Below are 17,957 nucleotides of genomic sequence, written 5' to 3' on the forward strand. Positions count from 1 at the left end.
TTTGGTGAAAAAAGTACTCTAAAAATTTTTGGTATAATTACAAAAAAAACACAACTCAACTAATTTTTCTACTTTCTGTTATTTCAATGTTATTAACCTTACTAAGCCTCCTCATATTTAATTAACTTCAATTAAGATTTGAGTTGACTGCCTTAATTAAAGTGCATTTATTTGAAACACACAGTAAATATGTGTGTGTGTTTGTAATTTTTTTTTTCTTTTAGAATTTTGCCATAGGGTGGGTGCACTTGCCAGAAAGAGACCGAGAGAGAAATCATCCCCAGAGAGCATGGCCACTCCGTAATTCCTTCTCCTCCATTCTCCTCTCAGGATTCTGGGCACACATGCACATCCTCCTGGCCTGATTTTCAGAAGGTGGGTCTAGGACTTAAACCACATTAGACCATGTGAGAGTCCATTGCCTTAACCACCATGCCACCTGCTAGCGCTGACACAGTCTATATTTTATTTCCTGGTTCTTCCTAAAGATTGGCCGCAGCAGTCTAGAAAATATTTTATATGTTAGCAGCTGTTCAGTGGAAAGTATCATGGTTTTCCTAGGTATTGATTAGAAAATAGTGTCTAAGAATCCCATTGTCAATCTCTGTTTCCTACTCCGAGTCATGGTGCTCTTGGCTACATTAAATTGTCAAAATTTAAGAATCATGTATAGAGACAATGGATGGCATAATGGTTATGTTGCTGGACTCCTATGCAGTTGACCGTGTTTTGAATCCTGGACCCAGAACCTTAAAACTCTTGCTGGGCATGTGTGTGTGCATGCCCAAGATCCCGAGAGGAGAATGGAGGAGAAGGAATTGTGGCATGGCCATCACTGCCCCCCCCTCCCCACGGGGGTGTGATTTCTTGTTTTCTGTCTCTCTCTATCTCTTTGGCAAGCACGTGTGCCCTATAGAAAAAAATTTATCTTAAAAATAAATGAGAATCAATGTATAATAGTGATATAGATTATTCATTTCAGTAGACTCCTACTCTCTGTTTTTCCTCCCTAGTTCACCATAGAAGATTTCTCTTCCCCCAGCAAAGCCTAAGGCACCATCTTTTCATCTTATTTAGCCAGTGGGCAGGACCTTTCAGCATTATGTTTACTCCTCTGGATCGTTACAGTGACAGAAATCATCAGATTACAAGATACCAGTATTGTGCCTTAAAGGTAAATGACATTCTGTTCACTGAATGGCTGTTGTCAGATCAAGGATCCCTTTTCTTAAACTAACTACTATGCCTTAAAAACTAACCTAGTCATGTTGGTCAATGTTGTCCAATGCCAGAGGTCATATAAAAGCTTGGGCCCCATTTCCAGACTGACCTGCACACACTGAGCATGTGCACAAATGCCTATGCCCATGATCCTGGTTTGCTGCCAGGACTGGGCAATTGTTTTGTAAGACCTTGTGAAAGGTGCTTTCTCTCTGTCTTTCCCTCTCTCTTCTGAAAGGGAAAGAAATTTCATGAAATAAATCTACTCTCATAAAAGAAAAATACTTTTTTAAAACAGCACCTCAAATTCAAAACTTACCAAGAGCCTCACTCCCTCTTTAGTCTCCTCCTGTCCTATAAGACTGCCAGAAATAAATGTCCATTCTCCCAGGACTGTCCAAAATCGTCAAAGCATGACTCCTTACAGCCTAATATCCTTAGAAAATTAAGTACATATCAGTTCTGTCATATACTACAAGTTGCTTATTTTTGCCTCAGTGGAATTAATTGAAACTATCATCCTAATAGTTAGACCTGCTCATTGCAGAGTTAATAGTCTCCTCTTCTTCTACCCTCCCTCAAATGCCTGAAGTTTATATTCTTCATTTTCTTTGCTTTTGATTTAGTATCATAATTATTTATTTTCATATTTTCATTGTTTGTTAACTTACTGTATTAGTCAAATATTTGTCATAAAAGCAAAATTTGAAATGCTGTGTTTATCTTATAAGCAGAATTCATTCACTTGAAATCATTGAAGGAAAGCTTATTGTAAATACTTTTTAATTTTAAAAAAAGAAAGTCTTTTTATTTTGAATACTTTTTCATCATAAGGCTTTGTTAAAATCATAAAATTATATGTCCACAAAGCAATATGTATGGGTTTTTAACTCTTTTTCTAAAGAGCCAAATTTGGAATCTGGTACATTTTATTGAATCTATAAGAAATGCTTTAAAATCTTGGGCATAATAACTGCTTTTAAAGGGCACACATCATATAAAGCTGATACTGTGTTTAATAAAGTCAGTTGGATACCACTGGGTTATTCCAAGTTTCATTTGCATATTTTGTTGTGTTTTTATCGTCAGGCAATGTCAGCAGTATTGTGCTGTGGCCCTGTCTTTGACAATGTGGGCCTTTCCCCAGATGGCTACCTATATAAGTGGCTTGACAACATTCTGGCTTGTCAAGATTTACGAGTAAGTACTAGACAAATATATCTTGTCTTTAAATGTCCTTGGTATTCCGCCTTGGTTGAGTTACTGAGATGTATAAGCATTGTTCACAGTAAACTCTCCTCACACATCAACCATACAAGTGTTGGTTTGCTGTTATTCATTCACATTATACCATGAAGTACCAGGATCAAAAACACAGTAACATTTACCAAAATGAGCCATAAAGGTGAGTCATAAAGCAAATCCTTACACAATTCAAATAATTGAAATTATACAGACAAACTGTGCTCTCTGATCACAGTAGCATTAAGATAGTAATCAGTAACAAGAAAATTATTTTAAAATATCTTTTCAAGTAACCAGTGAGTCAAAGAATAAATAACAATGAGAACTGGAAAGTATTTTTAACTGGAGTATAGTAAAAATAATACATACTGAACTCATGAGTTGTAATTAAAGCTTTATTTAAGTGAAATATATAGACTTAAATGCAAATATTAAAAAGGAAAAAGACTGATAATTAATGACCTATGAATCTACCACAAGGAGATAGAAAACAAAGAGCATATCAAACTCAAAGAAGTACAAAAAAGGAATTAAGAATACAAAGCAATGAAAAAAAAAACAATAAATAATGATGAATATTAACAACAAAAGTTTAATTTATTGAAAGACTAATAAAATTAATAGGTTCATGGCAAATCTGACTAAGAAAAAGATACGATGATAGAGAGATGGACAGCAAAAGAGAGAGTAATCAAGAGAAAAGGTACATGTAACCAACATCTGAAATGTAAAGAAAGACATCACTAGAGATGCTACAAGCTAAAAATTAAATAAGATGTATGAATAAATTTTTACCAATAAAATTGAAAATTTAGAAAAACAATGATAAATTCTAAGAAAAATACAATGGAAGAAGAAAAGGAAAATCTAAATAGTTACATAAGTAATAAAGAATCAATAAACTGAAAGTCTTTTTAAAAAGAAAATTATAAGGGCAAAGGCTTTACAAATGAATTCTACCATTTAAGAAACGAATTGATTTAATACAAATTTCTAAAGAGAAAGTAAGAGTAAGTATATTCCAATACATTTTGTGAGACTGCCCTAACCTGGATAATAAAACTAGACAAGAATGTAACAAGAAAGAAAATTAAAAGACAATCTCACTCATGAACATAGATGCTAAAATTTTATACAAACTATTAGACATGTGAATTTAGTGATATATAAAAAAGATGATTCAATTGATCAAACTGAGTTATGCAATAGTTATTGCAAGGTTGATTTACCACTCAAATATCTTTTTTTTTTTTGAGAGGTTTTTGCTATAGGGTGCATGCACTTACCAGAGAGACAGAGTCAGAAAGCGAGAAATCACCCCTCAGGGGAGATGGCCACACCACAATCCCTTCTCCTCCATTCTCTCGGGATCTTGGGAACTCATGCACATGCACCTGAAGTGAGTTTAAGTCACAGATAGACAGAAAGCAAGAAATCACCCACAGAGCTGAATTAGAAAAATAAAGCTTTCATCAGTAAGTGAATTGGGTGGGGTCAATTGGATAACTATAGTATAAAAAAAAAAAAAAAGAAATCTGGCAACTTCTGCACACTCTATACATTGTAAATGGGTTGTAGATCTAATTCAAAAACTAAAATGTTAAAGTTTCTAGAAAATAATAAAGATGATTATCTTTATCCCTGGGTCCAGGGTAAGATTTTTTAAATGGGATGCAAAAATTACTAACCATAAGGAAGGTCTAATTAACAACTTTTGCTCACCAAAGAAATACTGAATTATTCCCACTTTCACCACTTCTGTTAGGGCATAAACAGGCTAGCCATAGGATGAAACATGTTTGTCACATGTAGAATCAGCAAGAGTTTCTTAGGAACTCTTCAGAAGTTCTTCTCAATAGGAAAATGAGCATGAAACAAACAGTACCAAAAAAGAGGTTATCCAGGGAACCAGCAGTTAGTGTAATGGCTATGTCGCTGGACTCCCACGTAGTTGACCACGGTTCACGTCCCGGACCCAGTGGCTTAAAACTCACACTGGGTGCGTGTGCGTGCGTGTCCAAGATCCCGAGAGGAGAATGGAGGAGAAGGGATTGCGGCATGACCGTCCCCCCTGGGGGGTGATTTCTTGCTTTCTGTCTCTATGTCTCTCTGTCTGTCTGGCGAGCGCACGCACCCTATAGCGAAAACCTCTCCAAAAATAATAATAATAATAATATCATCAGCTAGTGGGAGGAAACTCTTAAGTTGTCTGAAAAATCATGAGTATTTTTCAGTGTTTTTCTATGCAAAAATGTGTCAGGACTTTTCCAACAACCTGATAGTTGAAGATGTTTGGCCATCCAATTACAATATTCCATCAGGGCCCACACCCTATAAATGAAAAAACAAACAAGCCAGAATCTTTCCCTTTTTACCTGGTTGCAACTGGCAACATGAATGGACACCTTCAGGAGGAGGCAGAGAAATACTTCTTTCTAAGAGTACCATCACCACCAGGCACCAGATGTCACCTGGACAAATATGTATATTAACTGACCATCCAGTATTTGTCAGTAACTTCAGTAATCACCAAGTTAATTCTCTCCTTAATCAGTTACCCTAATAATTTTATTTAGTATGATGTTTGTACATATGAGAGCCTCTCAAGAATCTATGAGACGATTTCGAAAGATTAGCAGGTACATTTCACACAGTTATATTTAGTAATCAAGCTTCATAATCATATTCCCTCTGATTGTTTTTCCTTAAAAGACTTCATATACACAGAGGATATCCTTTTGTATAGTTGATTTTTTTAACCAGATATTTGTATTTTCAGAGATACTTTAAATGCAGAAAAAGAGACATTGCCAAAATGTCTTTACCACTTTTGCAGAGTTGAAAATCAACAATGGCCAACTCCCACTGCAGTAGCATACACTGGACATCCCTGCATAGGAGGCCCACATTTGATTGCTGACCCATCTTGAAAAGCTAGGCACATTGGCACACATCTGAAATCTCAGCTTCTAGGAGGCTGAGGCAGGAAGAGCACAAGCTCACACCTAGCATGGGCCACATAGCCAGCCTTGTGTAAAAGATTCAGATATGGTAATGCATCTATGATCCCAGCTGCTTAGGAGGCTGAGGAGGAAGGACTGCAACATAGGAAGACCCTGTCTAAAATCACCACATATGTGTGCATGCACACATATACATACATACAACCAAGAATGAGTAGACCCTATATAACAGTATTACACAGTCAAATTTAGTTGATAAATTTCTGTTTTCAATTACAACATTGCAATTGCACCCTTTTCAAAGAATACATGGCATAAGAATCACATCAAAATGCTCAGTGTCCACTTTCATTTTACCCAATTGGTGTTGGCTAAGTTTGATTTTGTTCTTTCTCAAGTACATTCTTTCACTAAGTATGAATAATTTCTCTCTGTATTCAGGTTCATCAGCTTGGCTGCGAAGTTGTTGTCTTGCTCTTAGAACTTAATCCTGACCAAATAAACCTTTTTAATTGGGCAATCGACCGATGCTACACAGGGTCCTATCAACTTGCATCTGGGTGCTTCAAAGCCATAGCAACTGTGTGTGGAAGCAGGTATGAATTTTTGTTAAGTAGTAGTCAGCAACAAGCATAACCATGGCTCTTCTCCATGATACAAATGACTGAGAGTAGATTATTTTGCAATTATCTGAGCAAATTCTATGAGAATACAAAGTGGCCTGTATATCTGTAGCGAATAAACCACTCCCTGTGAGTTTGCAGTTATGTTGATTTTTCTCATTTTATCAGGAGACTGATTTGTTTTTATAGCACCTCCATTTTTATTCCTGGAAACTTGCAGTGTAATATTAGAGTAGGATTTAAAAACTGGTAAAGAAGATACTTGAAAGGAATTAAGGGAATATATAGAAATGTTTGTGACAAGAAGGAACTATAACACTTTTGGCCATTGGGACCAGCAGCTGGTGTGGTGGTTAAGGTGCTGGACATTCCCACATGCCCGACCAGGGTTCGAGTCCTGAATCTGGTGGCTTGCTTTCTCGCTTCCTCTCTCTTTCACTCTCAACGTCTGTCTCTCTCTGGTCAAATTAAAAAAATAAATAAATAAAATGAATGAATAAATAAAATAATTATTAAAAAAAAAAAAAAACTTTTGGCCATCTTTCTTTTGTGGGAGGAGAAACTTTTGCTATAGGGTACATGCACTTGCCATGTCCCAACCCGCGGGACAGTCAAACAGGTTCCCTGGGGGAGGGAGTGAGAGATGGGACAAACACACGCACACACAATACGAGGTGCTGATCAAGTCGTCGTCGTCGTCGTCGTCGTCTTCTTCTTCTTCTTCTTCTTCTTCTTCTTCTTCTTCTTCTTCTTCTTCTTCTTCTTCTTCTTCTTCCGTTTATTGTTCTTCTTCTTCTTCTTCTTCTTCTTCTTCTTCTTCTTCTTCTTCTTCTTCTTCTTCTTCTTCTTCTTCTTCTTCTTCTTCTTCTTCTTCTTCTTCTTCTTCTTCTTCTTCTTCTTCTTCTTCTTCTTCTTCCGTTTATTGAGGAAAAATGGTGAGTTATATACAGCTGGTGGGCACCAATTGGTTGCCCAAAATGCAAATGAGATAGAACAGCATAAACCAATCATTGATGTGGGTGGATCTCTCCCGTTGCCTAGAAACCCAACCACTTCCAGGGAGAATAGTTGGTCACATGATTTCTGAGAAACGATTTGCTCAGTGAGGAAGTGAAGCCTAATGGTTTCTAAGATGGTGGATAGCTCAAGAGAGCGGATAGCTCAAGATGGCTTCCGTATGCAGTGCCCGCCACATTGCCAGAGAGACAGACAGACAGACAGACAGAATTGAGAAATAACTCCCCAGGGGGAATGACCTTGGAAGTCAACCCCTTCTCCTTTGCTCTCCTCTCAGGAATGTAGGCACTCATGCATACACACTCAGCATGAATTTCAAGCCACCAGGTCTGGAACTCGAACCACAGTCAGACATGTGGGAGTCAAGCAACATAACCGTTATGCCATCTGCTGGTCCCCCTTTTGGCTATCTTTAAACCAAAAATGAACCCAGCTTAAATTTTTAATTCCCCTTTGTCCAAAAGTTCAGAAGGGAAAAAAAAGGAAAAAAATATGGCACTCTAATTTTCCATAAATTACATTTTTTAAATCACTGCCATTTTATATAAATATTCAATGAAGTCATTCAACATTATGATTTACTGAATGAAATAGTTTCATAACTAAGATGAAAGAGTTGGGGCCAGCAGGTGGCATGGTGGTTATGGTACTGAATTCCCACATGGCCGCCCATGGCTCGAGTCCTGGACCTGGCGGCTTGCTTTCTCACTTTTTTAAAAATTGTTTTTGGAATAATTTTATTTAATTTTACTTATTATTATTAGTTTTTAATTTGACCAGAGAACGGCAAATTTTTAAAAAATAAATAACAAGTAAAAATAAATTCTTTAAAAAAAAAAAGATAAAAAGGTTAATGAAGATTCCCCAAATTGCAAAAGGTATTCCCAAGAAAAAGCTTATGCATGGGAACCAGCAGTTAGCGTAATGGCTATGTCGCTGGACTCCCACGTAGTCGACCGCGGTTCGGACCCGGTGGCTTAAAATTCACGCCGGGCGTGTGTGCGTGCGTGCCCGAGATCCCGAGAGGAGAATGGAGGAGAAGGGATTGCGGCGTGACTATCCCCCCTTGGGGGTGATTTCTCGCTTTCTGTCTCTATGTCTCTCTCTGTCTGTCTGGCGAGCGCACGCGCCCTACAGTGAAAATCTCTCCAAAAAAAAAAAAGCTTATGCATTATATTAGAAAAATTGAGAGAGTGGAGCTCAAGTTTATTTTGGAAAAGAGTCATATAGACTTTTGATTTTCCTTTTAAATTAAATGTTGCATTTTAACTAGCTATCTTAAGCTACCAGATCAAGGAAATAAATTTTACTAGTTTTAAATTCCAACCCATTATGGGTCTGAATTAAGAAGAACAATATTTTAGAATGCATTTACTTTCAATAAACCTAAAATGAGCTATTTTAAAAGATAAATTTCTCTCTAATTTTTTTCTTTCTTTTATAAAAGTAATAGCTAACATTTCTTGTCTAAAACTTTCATTTTCCATGATCTTCATACAGTAATAGTATTTTTAATATAAACTTTAATTTTCACTGGGACCAGCAGTTGACATAATGGCTATGTTGCTGGACTCTCACGTAGCCAACAACAGTTTGAGTCCCAGACCTGGTGGCTTAAATTCATGCCAGGCACGTGTGCGTGCGTGCCCAAGATCCCAAGAGGAGAATGGAAAAAAAGGGATTGTGAAGTGGCCATCCCCCGTGGGGGGGTGTTTTCTCACTTTCTGTCTCTCTATCTATGTCTTTCTGTCAAGCACACATGCCCTATAGCAAAAATCACTCAAAAAAAACTTCAATCTCCATAAAAGTTAATGGCAGATGGATATAACCCAAACTGTCTGATTTTTCATCTAGGTTTTATTTGTTTTGTTTGTGTTTCCACTTTTGCTAGAGGGTGCATGCACCAGAAAGAAACAGAAAGAGAGAGAGGAAAAGTGAGAAAATATTCCCCACCAGACATGATGGGCAATCCCTTCTCCATCTCTTCCTCCTTTAAGGATTTTATGCACACATCCACATGTACCCAGTATGTTTTTCAAGCCCCCAAGTCTGAGATAAACCACACAGTTGGCTACATGGGATCCAGCCACCTTAGCTACCATGCTACAAGAAATAAAATTTTGCCCCGTTTTATTTCTTGATATGAATATTACTAAAAATAAATAAATAAAAACAAATAAAAATAATATTATACCTATAGGACATTGCCAAAATGACATTGTTGCAGAAATCTTTTCCACAGTGGTTTGGGTTTGGTTTTGTTTTGTTTCTTCCTCGGATATACATTAACCTTTTTTTCAATATTTGTTTTAGTTTTTTGTTTTGTTTTGTCTTTCTAATTTTATCCATGATAGTACATGTGTGTTTATGGGAGAGAGAGAGAGAGAGAGAGAGGCTCTTGACAGGGTATCATTATGCCACAATCCCCTTTCTTCAGCGCTCAGCCTTACCACTTGCCAGGATCGTAGGTACTCACACATCTGGCATGTTTAGACCAAGCCTGGGTCTAAACCTGGTCAGCAATGTTGCTTCCAGCATTGTAGTTCAATTCACTACTGATTGCACTACCAATCTAGGCCATGTATTTCAACTTTCTAAAAATAAAGTTTTGTTCATGTGATGCTTTGATTTAAAAAAACAGACAGTGAATTAATGATTCAGATTTTTCTTTGACAAAAATAAGTTTCCCCTCTTTGCTGCTCTTCTCCTAGTAAACTTGTTTTGAACCATCATAGTCAAGTTTACTTCATTGCATGATAATCTTATAAAATATTACTCTGCATTCCTCTAACTGAAACTAGGTATTTTTCCTTAGGGAACATAAATAAATGTTTCATGAATTTAGCAATATAGTCTCAATTTCAGTAACAGCTCTACTCACAAAAATACTAAGACAAAAAACCCTCTATGTTCCAAGTAAATTTCCTAAGGTATCATTCTAAGCTGTGCTCGTTTCTTAGACAAACTGCTTTTCTATTTACATGACACTGTCTACTCTGAAGAAGGGCAGATGCCCAGGGAATACCCTGGCTGTGAGCTGACTCCCCACAGGACTGTGTTCCTGCCATTTCTCATTATTAGGCATGTTCAGAATAAGGCTTTAGCTGTAGTCAAAATTTGCTCTTGTTCACTCTAAATGTTCAATCTATGTATTCTTCCAGAGAGACTTGAACAATCTTTACACTTACAGTTTTCATACTTTGCTTCAACAGATTCTAGTGTTCTCAACTTTTGCTTATTAGTTTTCTGTAAGTTTGCTTCTGAAAAGCATAAATACCTTATCTTATGAAATATGTTTCTGGGGACCAGCAGTTAGTGTAATGAAATATGTTTCTGAAAACTCATACATAAACTGAATCACATTTGAATGTTCTCAAATAAGTTATCTGTATGGTAACTCCTACAAGTTATTTTCTAAAGCAAAGAATCCTTCTTATAAATAATTTCCTCTTTTTCAAGTAGGAATGATCACATGCTAAATTTTCTTAGAGGAATGTGACAGTTTATCAATAAATTCACTTACTAAGAAACTACTTATAATTGACTTTAAAATGCCTAAAAGACTGAACAATTTTCTAAAATGCTCTGTCAATTTCAGTTTTCTATCTTTAGTTTTAGAAGAGGGAGTTTTCTATTTACATGTTGTTAATATATCAATCTTTATATTCATTTGCTGTGATAATGAAGAAAATTTGGTTTCTATATTCTTTTTTTTTTCTTTTATGAATGCAAAGCTGTCCATGTGTGTGTGTGTGTGTGTGTGTGTGTGTGTTTTACTGGTCTCCAGTAAAAAACCAGGGAACTATGCCATGCTATGACTCGTGATATTAGAAGATAGGAAGTCAGAATAGAACTTGAATAGGACCAAGGAGTGTGAGCTTGGTAAAATTATCTATATTAATTTTGAAGATTTTTTAATAAAATTTTTTATATATTAAGAGTTTTTAAATGCAACTCACTACTGTAATTGAGTACAATAAAATAGCTTATCTTTCAGATAGCTTTAGTTCAGATAATTATTTGGTTCCTGTGTGTTTTCATTCGCGTTTCCCTCAACCGCAAATGGCATTAGTATGAGCAGATAAGAAAATTGAGAAGAAACTAACTGGCTTTCCAAAGTTATAAATCAAGGTAAATAGGGGCTCTTTTCTAATTACTAGCTTAACTCACCATAGTTCTTACCATATTTCATTAACTACTTAAGAATTTCATTGTTTTTATTTTTACCCTCCAACATAATCTTTTTAAGTATTTAATAAACATTTTTATAAATATTTTAGAATTATATGTAAATAAAACTTTTGATTTTCAGGTGTTTTGTTTTGTTTTGTTTTGTTTTGTTTAAGAGAGAGATTTTTGCTATAGGACTCATTTGCTCACCTGAGAGACCAAGAGAGACAGAGAGCTAGAAAGCAAGAAATCATCCTCCAGTGGGGTAGCCATGCCGCAGTCCCTTCTCGTTTCCTCTTGGGATTCTGAGTACACATGCACATGCACCCAGCATGAGCTTTAAGCTGCCAGGTCCAGGACTTGAACCACAGTCAACTACGTGGGAATCCAGCAACAACCATTACACCCTCTGCTGGTCTCAATTTTTAGGTTTTTGTCATAAGGTTCTATCTCACTAGAGATAGAAAAAGAGAGAGGGAAAATGAGAAATCACCCCTCAGCAAAGATGGCCATACTGCATCCTCTTCTCCATTCTCCTCTTAAGATTTTGGGTACACACACATGTACTTGGCATGATTTTCAAGCTGCCATGTCTGGAACTTAAACTGTGGTCAGCCATATAGGAATCCAGCAGTTTAACCACGATGCCACTTACTGGCCCCCAAAGTTTTGATTTTTAAAGAATTTCGTTAGGCTTATTTTGGGGGTGGTTTCCATTGTCATTGTTTGTATGTTTGTTTTGCTTTAAGTTAACTTTCTCTAAATCTTTCCTAATATAGATCAGGCTTAGCAAACTTGAATTCCTAAAAGTAAATGTCCCACATTTCTTAAGGGAATGACACTCACCTATTAACAAGGAAGAAAACCAAAGCTTGATTAGTAGTTCCAAATAATGCTCCCTAACTGGTGACAAATAGCTTCATTTGGTTGTGTCAGCCTGCTGAAATATTTCAGGAGGGCACAGAATTTTGGAATTTGGGCTCTGGAAACATACCCTCTTGGGTTCAAATCCCAGCTCTGCCTCTAATCAAGTTGGGTGCCCTTGAGCAAGTTACTACGAATGCTTATTCATTTATAAAATGGGGGTGATAATTGAAGTAAGAACTAAATAAAACCACCTTTTGTTTTACAGTCTAGCATGTATTAAGCACCTTATAAACACCATTATTATTTGATAGTTGTTGGAGGGAAAAGCTATGAAGCAGACATTATCAACTAGTATAAAGTGTTTTTTCAAAATTCTTTAGTTATCCTGAGCTTTGTCATTTAGTACTAGGTAAGCTAAAGCTAATGGGCATTTCCCAAATTTTTCAAAATCTCTTTTGTTCAAGATAGATTTATTTCTTATTTACTTTCTGATTCATATCTACCTGTCACATTTATTCATTTTTAGTTTTTTAGGATCCATCTATCTATTTGCTATAGAGTACATGCTCTTTCTGGAGGGACAGAGAGGGAGAGAGAGAAAGTGAGAAAGCACCTCCCAGGGAGGATAACACTGCTGCAGTCCCTTCTCCTCCACTCTGTTCTTGGGATTTGGGGCATGCATGCCTACATGCCCAGCATGTTTTTTTAAGCTGCCAGGTCCGAGACTCAAATCATGTAGTTGGCCATATGGGATCTAGCCATCTTAACCATATGCCACCTGGCTGGCCTGACCTGTCATATTTATTTTATCACTTGATTTTTATTCTGTGTGATCACAATGGTATTTTTCTTTTACCATTCTCTGGCTATGTTGAATAATTACATACTGAAAGGAGTAAGTCTGTTTCTAAGACTATTTTGAACATTAGAATACAGATGTCTTATTTGTGCTCTTTTGCTCTTTTGAAATGCTTCTAGGTTTTTTTTCCCTGCTCTGAATTTCTTTCATTTTCTATATCTGTTATTCATGTGAATTCCGTAGCCTAGTCTTAAGCAATAAAATGCCCTAAATACATGGTCAAGTGCATGACCCAGCATTAGAAAAAGACTTTACTTACCTCTTTCCTACCTTTAAATCCCCAATGACCCAGCAATATTTCCCAGTGCTCTTTTATATATAAATATATATGTATTAAATTGCAGTGTCACAAGGCAGATAAAGATGAGGCGTCTCTGCTCCCATGAGGCTCATGGTAGAAGTTGCCTTTCTACTTTCACAGTCAGAAAAGTATCCAGATACTGTCGTTTGTAAGAATTCCAAATTAAACTGGTTTTGAAATATACCATTTTTGGTTCTCTAAGAGACTGAGAGCACTGTAGGTTAGAGCTTCAATTCTTTGAAGTCAGACATATCTAGGAGTCTGGTACCCACTACTTCTATCTGACCTTGGACAGGTACTTCACTTTCTTAGGCCTTACAGGCTTGTTGTAAAGATTAAATGCCAGATCCAGGTAAAGGCCTTGCATGGTATCTGGCACATCAAACACAAATGCAACCCATCATTCATTATCAGTCTCACCCCCACCATCATTACCACCATTATCAGGGAGGCTTTCCCCTATTTTCTATCATTCACATCAATCTTATGCTTTGTTTACTTAAAAATGAAAGTTTAGAAAAGTAATCACTTTGGAGTACAAAATACATAAAGCTATTTTGAAGGGCATTATAGCAATATCTACCAAAATTTTTAATGTGTCCTGTCTCTGAATTGACCTCTTCTAGGAATCTTTTCTAAAAATATAACTTGTATGTCTGGTTCTTGTGTCACTATAATAATGCAAAGTAGAAAAATAGCTTTAATCACTATCATCGTATGTTAAAAATTGGGTTCTCCAGAAAACAAACCCTGAGCTGGACTCTTTTAATTTAATTTTATTTATTATCATAATCTTTTTATATTACATTGAATCACATATATCTTTACAGTGTATTACATTTCTTTTTCCAGCACGATTACCATGCATATCAGTCAAGACAAAGACATTACTATCCACATCATTGTCATCAAACAGTTTTCATCATTTTTTTCCAGATTATTATTATTTATTCTCATTATTTTTTAAACATTCAATCACTATATATCATTTGGTTTGTAAAGAGAATTTACCCAACATGAAATACTTCTCAGACCAGTCCAGTTGAGAATACTATACATGTTATCATCAACAGGTAATAAGCCATTTCTGTGTCTGTGTCCCACTAATGTCATGCCTCTCTATTCATTTTCTTGCTATCCTTCTCTATACTCTTCCCTTCCCCATCTGCCCCATCCCACACTATCTCCAGCTTCCATAACTATTTTCACTGCTTTTATGTCCTCTACTATTTCAATCTACCATAAAGTGCAGATAGTCCATATGTATTAAGTGTATACATACAATATCTTTCTTTCATATCCTGGCTTGCTTCACTCAGCAGTAGATCCTCCATATCTGACCACTTCCTATCAAATGTCAGGGTTTTGTTGTTTTTTAGGGTGAGTAGTATTCCACAGAGTATACGTGCCACACTTTTTCCATCCATTCATCTGTTTGTGGACATTTAGGTTGGTTCCACGTCTTAGCGATCACAAATAATGCTGCACTGAACACTGATGTGCAAGCGCTTTTCCAACTGAGCATTCTTCTGATCTTTGGGTAGATACTCAGAAGTGGAATTGCTGGATCAAATGGTAGCTCTATTTGTAGATCTGTGAGGAACCTCCATATTGTTTTCCACAGTGGCTGAATCAGTTTACATTCCCATCAACAGTGTAGGAGAGTTCCCCTTTCACCACATCCCTGCCAACACATATCACTTTTTGTATTTTTAATCTTCACCATTCTGACAGGGGTTAGGTGGTATCTTATTGTGGTTTTAATCTGCATCTCCCTTATGATGAGGGATGTTGAACACTTCTTCATATGCTTTTTGGCTGTTCATATGTCTTCTTTAGAGAGATTTTTGTTCAGCTCATTTTCCCATCTTTTTACTGAACTAATCATTTTTTTTTCAGGTAAGTCATTTGAGTTCCCTATTTATTCTGGTTATCAGTCCCTTGTCTGAGGCATATTTGACAAAAATATTCTCTCATTCTGAGGGTTGTCAATTCACAGTTGTTACTGTGTCCTTTGCTGTGTAGAAACTTCTTAATCTGATGTAGTCCCACTTGTCTATTTCAGTGATTATTGCCTGTGCTTTGAGAGTCTTATTTAAGAAGTCTTTGCCTACCTTAATGTCTCCCAGAGTTTGCCCAGTATTTTCCACCAGTAGTTTTATAGTTTGAAGTCTTAGGTTCAGATATTTGATCCATTTGAGTTGATTTTTGTTAATGGTGGAAGATGGGGATTCAGTTTCATCTTTCTGCAGGTGGATACCCAGTTTTTCCAGCACCATTTGCTAAAAAGGTTTTTCTTTTCTCAATGGATTGACTGATATCCGTTGTCAAAAATCAGTTGGCCACAAGGGAGTCCAGTGCTTTAACCACTACGCAACTTGCTGACCCCTGTGATTCATTCTTTATACAGCAACTAGACTGAATGTCATTGCCTCCCTCCCCTACCCCAAATCTGTAGTGGTTTTATTAAACTTGTTGGGTGAAGTCCATAAGCTGTTCATCTGTGAACCATCTACCATCCTGGTTTCATCTCTATCTATTCTACTTATTTCTCTCATCCAATCTACTGCCCAAAGACACTTTCTTCTTACAGATGACATCTTGGGTTTTATTATTGTGCTATTTCAAAGTGCTGTTTTCTTGGTACCAGCAGTTAGCATAATGGCTATGTCACTGGACTCCCACGTAGTAGTCGACCGCAATTCGTGTCCAGGACCGGTGGCTTAAACTCCCACCGGGTGCATATGCGTGCATGCCCAAGATCCTGAGAGGAGAATGGAGGAGAAAGGATTGCTGCGTGGCCATCCGGCCTCCCCCCCGGGGGGTGATTTCTCGCTTTCTGTCTCTCTGTCTCTGTCTGTCTGGCGAGTGCATGCGCCCTATAGCAAAAAAACTCTCAAAAAAAAAAAGAACGAAAGAAAGAAAGAAAGAAAGAAAGAAAGAAAGAAAGAAAGAAAGAAAGAAAGAAAGAAAGAAAAGAAAAAAAAAAGAGTACTGTTTTCTTTGCCTAGAATAATGTTCATACTCTCCCTTCCATAGCCTGGCTAATGGCTCCTATTGCCACAAGACTTGTTTCCTCCTCAGAGAAGTCTTCTGTAACCAACCTGACATTGTCAAGATTTTTGTAGCATGCTGGGGATCCTCCCATGATAATACTTACCAGAATTAGACTGTAAAGTTTGTCTCTGTAACTTAACTATAACCTCCTTAAGGGTAAGGACCAGCCTTCCCACTTTGCACGTTGTAACTGCTATATGTTTGGTGTATAATAAATTTTTAAGGATTGAAGTAAAATACTAATTCAGTAAGCCGTTGAGAAATTTAGCACACTTACGCTCCTCTATCTTTTTCACTTGTGTTTAATTTTCACTAAAATTTGCCTCAGGTAGATTTTATCTTCTCTTTTCCTGGTGTTGCAAGTCCGTTTTAAACAAAAATAGTCATTTTTTCATCCGTTAATAAATAGCAAAAGAAGGGGGTTAAAAATGGCATGGGACTAACTAGCAGTTGACGTAATGGCTATGTCGTTGGACACTCATGTAGTCGATCACAGTTAAAGTCCCGGACCTGGTGACTTCAACTCATGCTGGGCGTATGTGTATGCATGTCCAAGATCCTGAGAGGAGAGTGGAGGAGAAGGGATTTTGGAGTGGCCATCGCCCCGGGGGGTGATTTCTTGCTTTCTATCTTGCTGTCTTTGTCTTTCTGGCGAGCATACATGCCTTATAGCAAAAACCTCTCCAAACAAAAAAGACTTAAAAAAATTTTTTAAAAATGGGCATAACCATGTCATTATGTAGTTACTGAGGTCAATGTACTGTCTAGAATTTTGAGAGGTAATAATCTAGCAAGATTACTAGCCAGACTGTTATAAGCTGTGCTTTTTTTAATTTATTTTTTATTGTTTTTAGGAACTACCCCTTCGACATAGTGACATTGTTAAACCTTGTTCTATTCAAGGCGTCTGACACCAACAGAGAGATTTATGAAATCTCCATGCAGCTCATGCAGGCATGTATCATTTAATGCCATAGGAAATTTCCACCCTTGAGAACAGAAAACAGTAGTGGTAGTTGGTCACTGAATTGCTTGTTTATTGATATGCATTTATTTCTGCATATCATTGGTGGATATGAAGAATGGGAACTCTATTATATAATCATCTGTAAACAAAGTTATTAACTAATGCTTTACCTTTAATACTACATTAAAATAAGTTCTTTTTTGTTTGTTTTTTTTTTTGGGGGGGGTTGCCATTATTTAATTTTAATTTTTACTTCTTTAAAAATGGAAACATTTCTCTATGACTCCCAAATGACATTATTACATGTAGTAATGATTCCTTTCTCTTTTTTTTATATTTTAATACGTTTTAATCAGTATATTATAACTAACTTTATTAAAAATAATTGCTCCTGAAATATCCAGTTAATGTTTTTTCATACTGTTTCTTACTTTCCTGTCTCTTTATAGATCCTAGAAGCAAAACTTTTCGTATACTCGAAGAAAGTTGCCGAACAAAGACCTGGCAGTATTCTTTATGGGACCCATGGCCCATTGCCACCCCTCTACAGTGTGTCACTAGCCCTTTTGTCATGTGAACTTGCCAGGATGTACCCTGAGCTTACTCTCCCACTCTTCTCAGGTACCATGTAACAATCAGTAATGACATATGTGATCATGTCATCAGC

General features: G+C 36.7%; 1 protein-coding gene across 7 annotated transcripts in view; it reads left to right on the forward strand.

Annotated features, from left to right (window-relative positions):
* FRY (FRY microtubule binding protein) overlaps positions 1-17,957 on the forward strand; it is a 505,649-nt gene that overhangs the window by 371,831 nt on the left and 115,861 nt on the right. For all 7 annotated transcript variants that reach the window (XM_027775685.1, XM_027775680.1, XM_027775682.1 and 4 more), the window contains 5 exons: positions 1,014-1,174; positions 2,311-2,421; positions 5,871-6,025; positions 17,178-17,277; positions 17,740-17,911. In XM_027775685.1, coding sequence (XP_027631486.1) covers positions 1,014-1,174; positions 2,311-2,421; positions 5,871-6,025; positions 17,178-17,277; positions 17,740-17,911 — 699 coding nt within the window. The remainder of the gene's footprint in view (positions 1-1,013; positions 1,175-2,310; positions 2,422-5,870; positions 6,026-17,177; positions 17,278-17,739; positions 17,912-17,957) is intronic.

Source organism: Tupaia chinensis, unplaced genomic scaffold (genome assembly GCF_000334495.1).
Source record: "Tupaia chinensis unplaced genomic scaffold, TupChi_1.0 Scaffold000597_1, whole genome shotgun sequence".
NCBI classification, from domain to species: domain Eukaryota; kingdom Metazoa; phylum Chordata; class Mammalia; order Scandentia; family Tupaiidae; genus Tupaia; species Tupaia belangeri.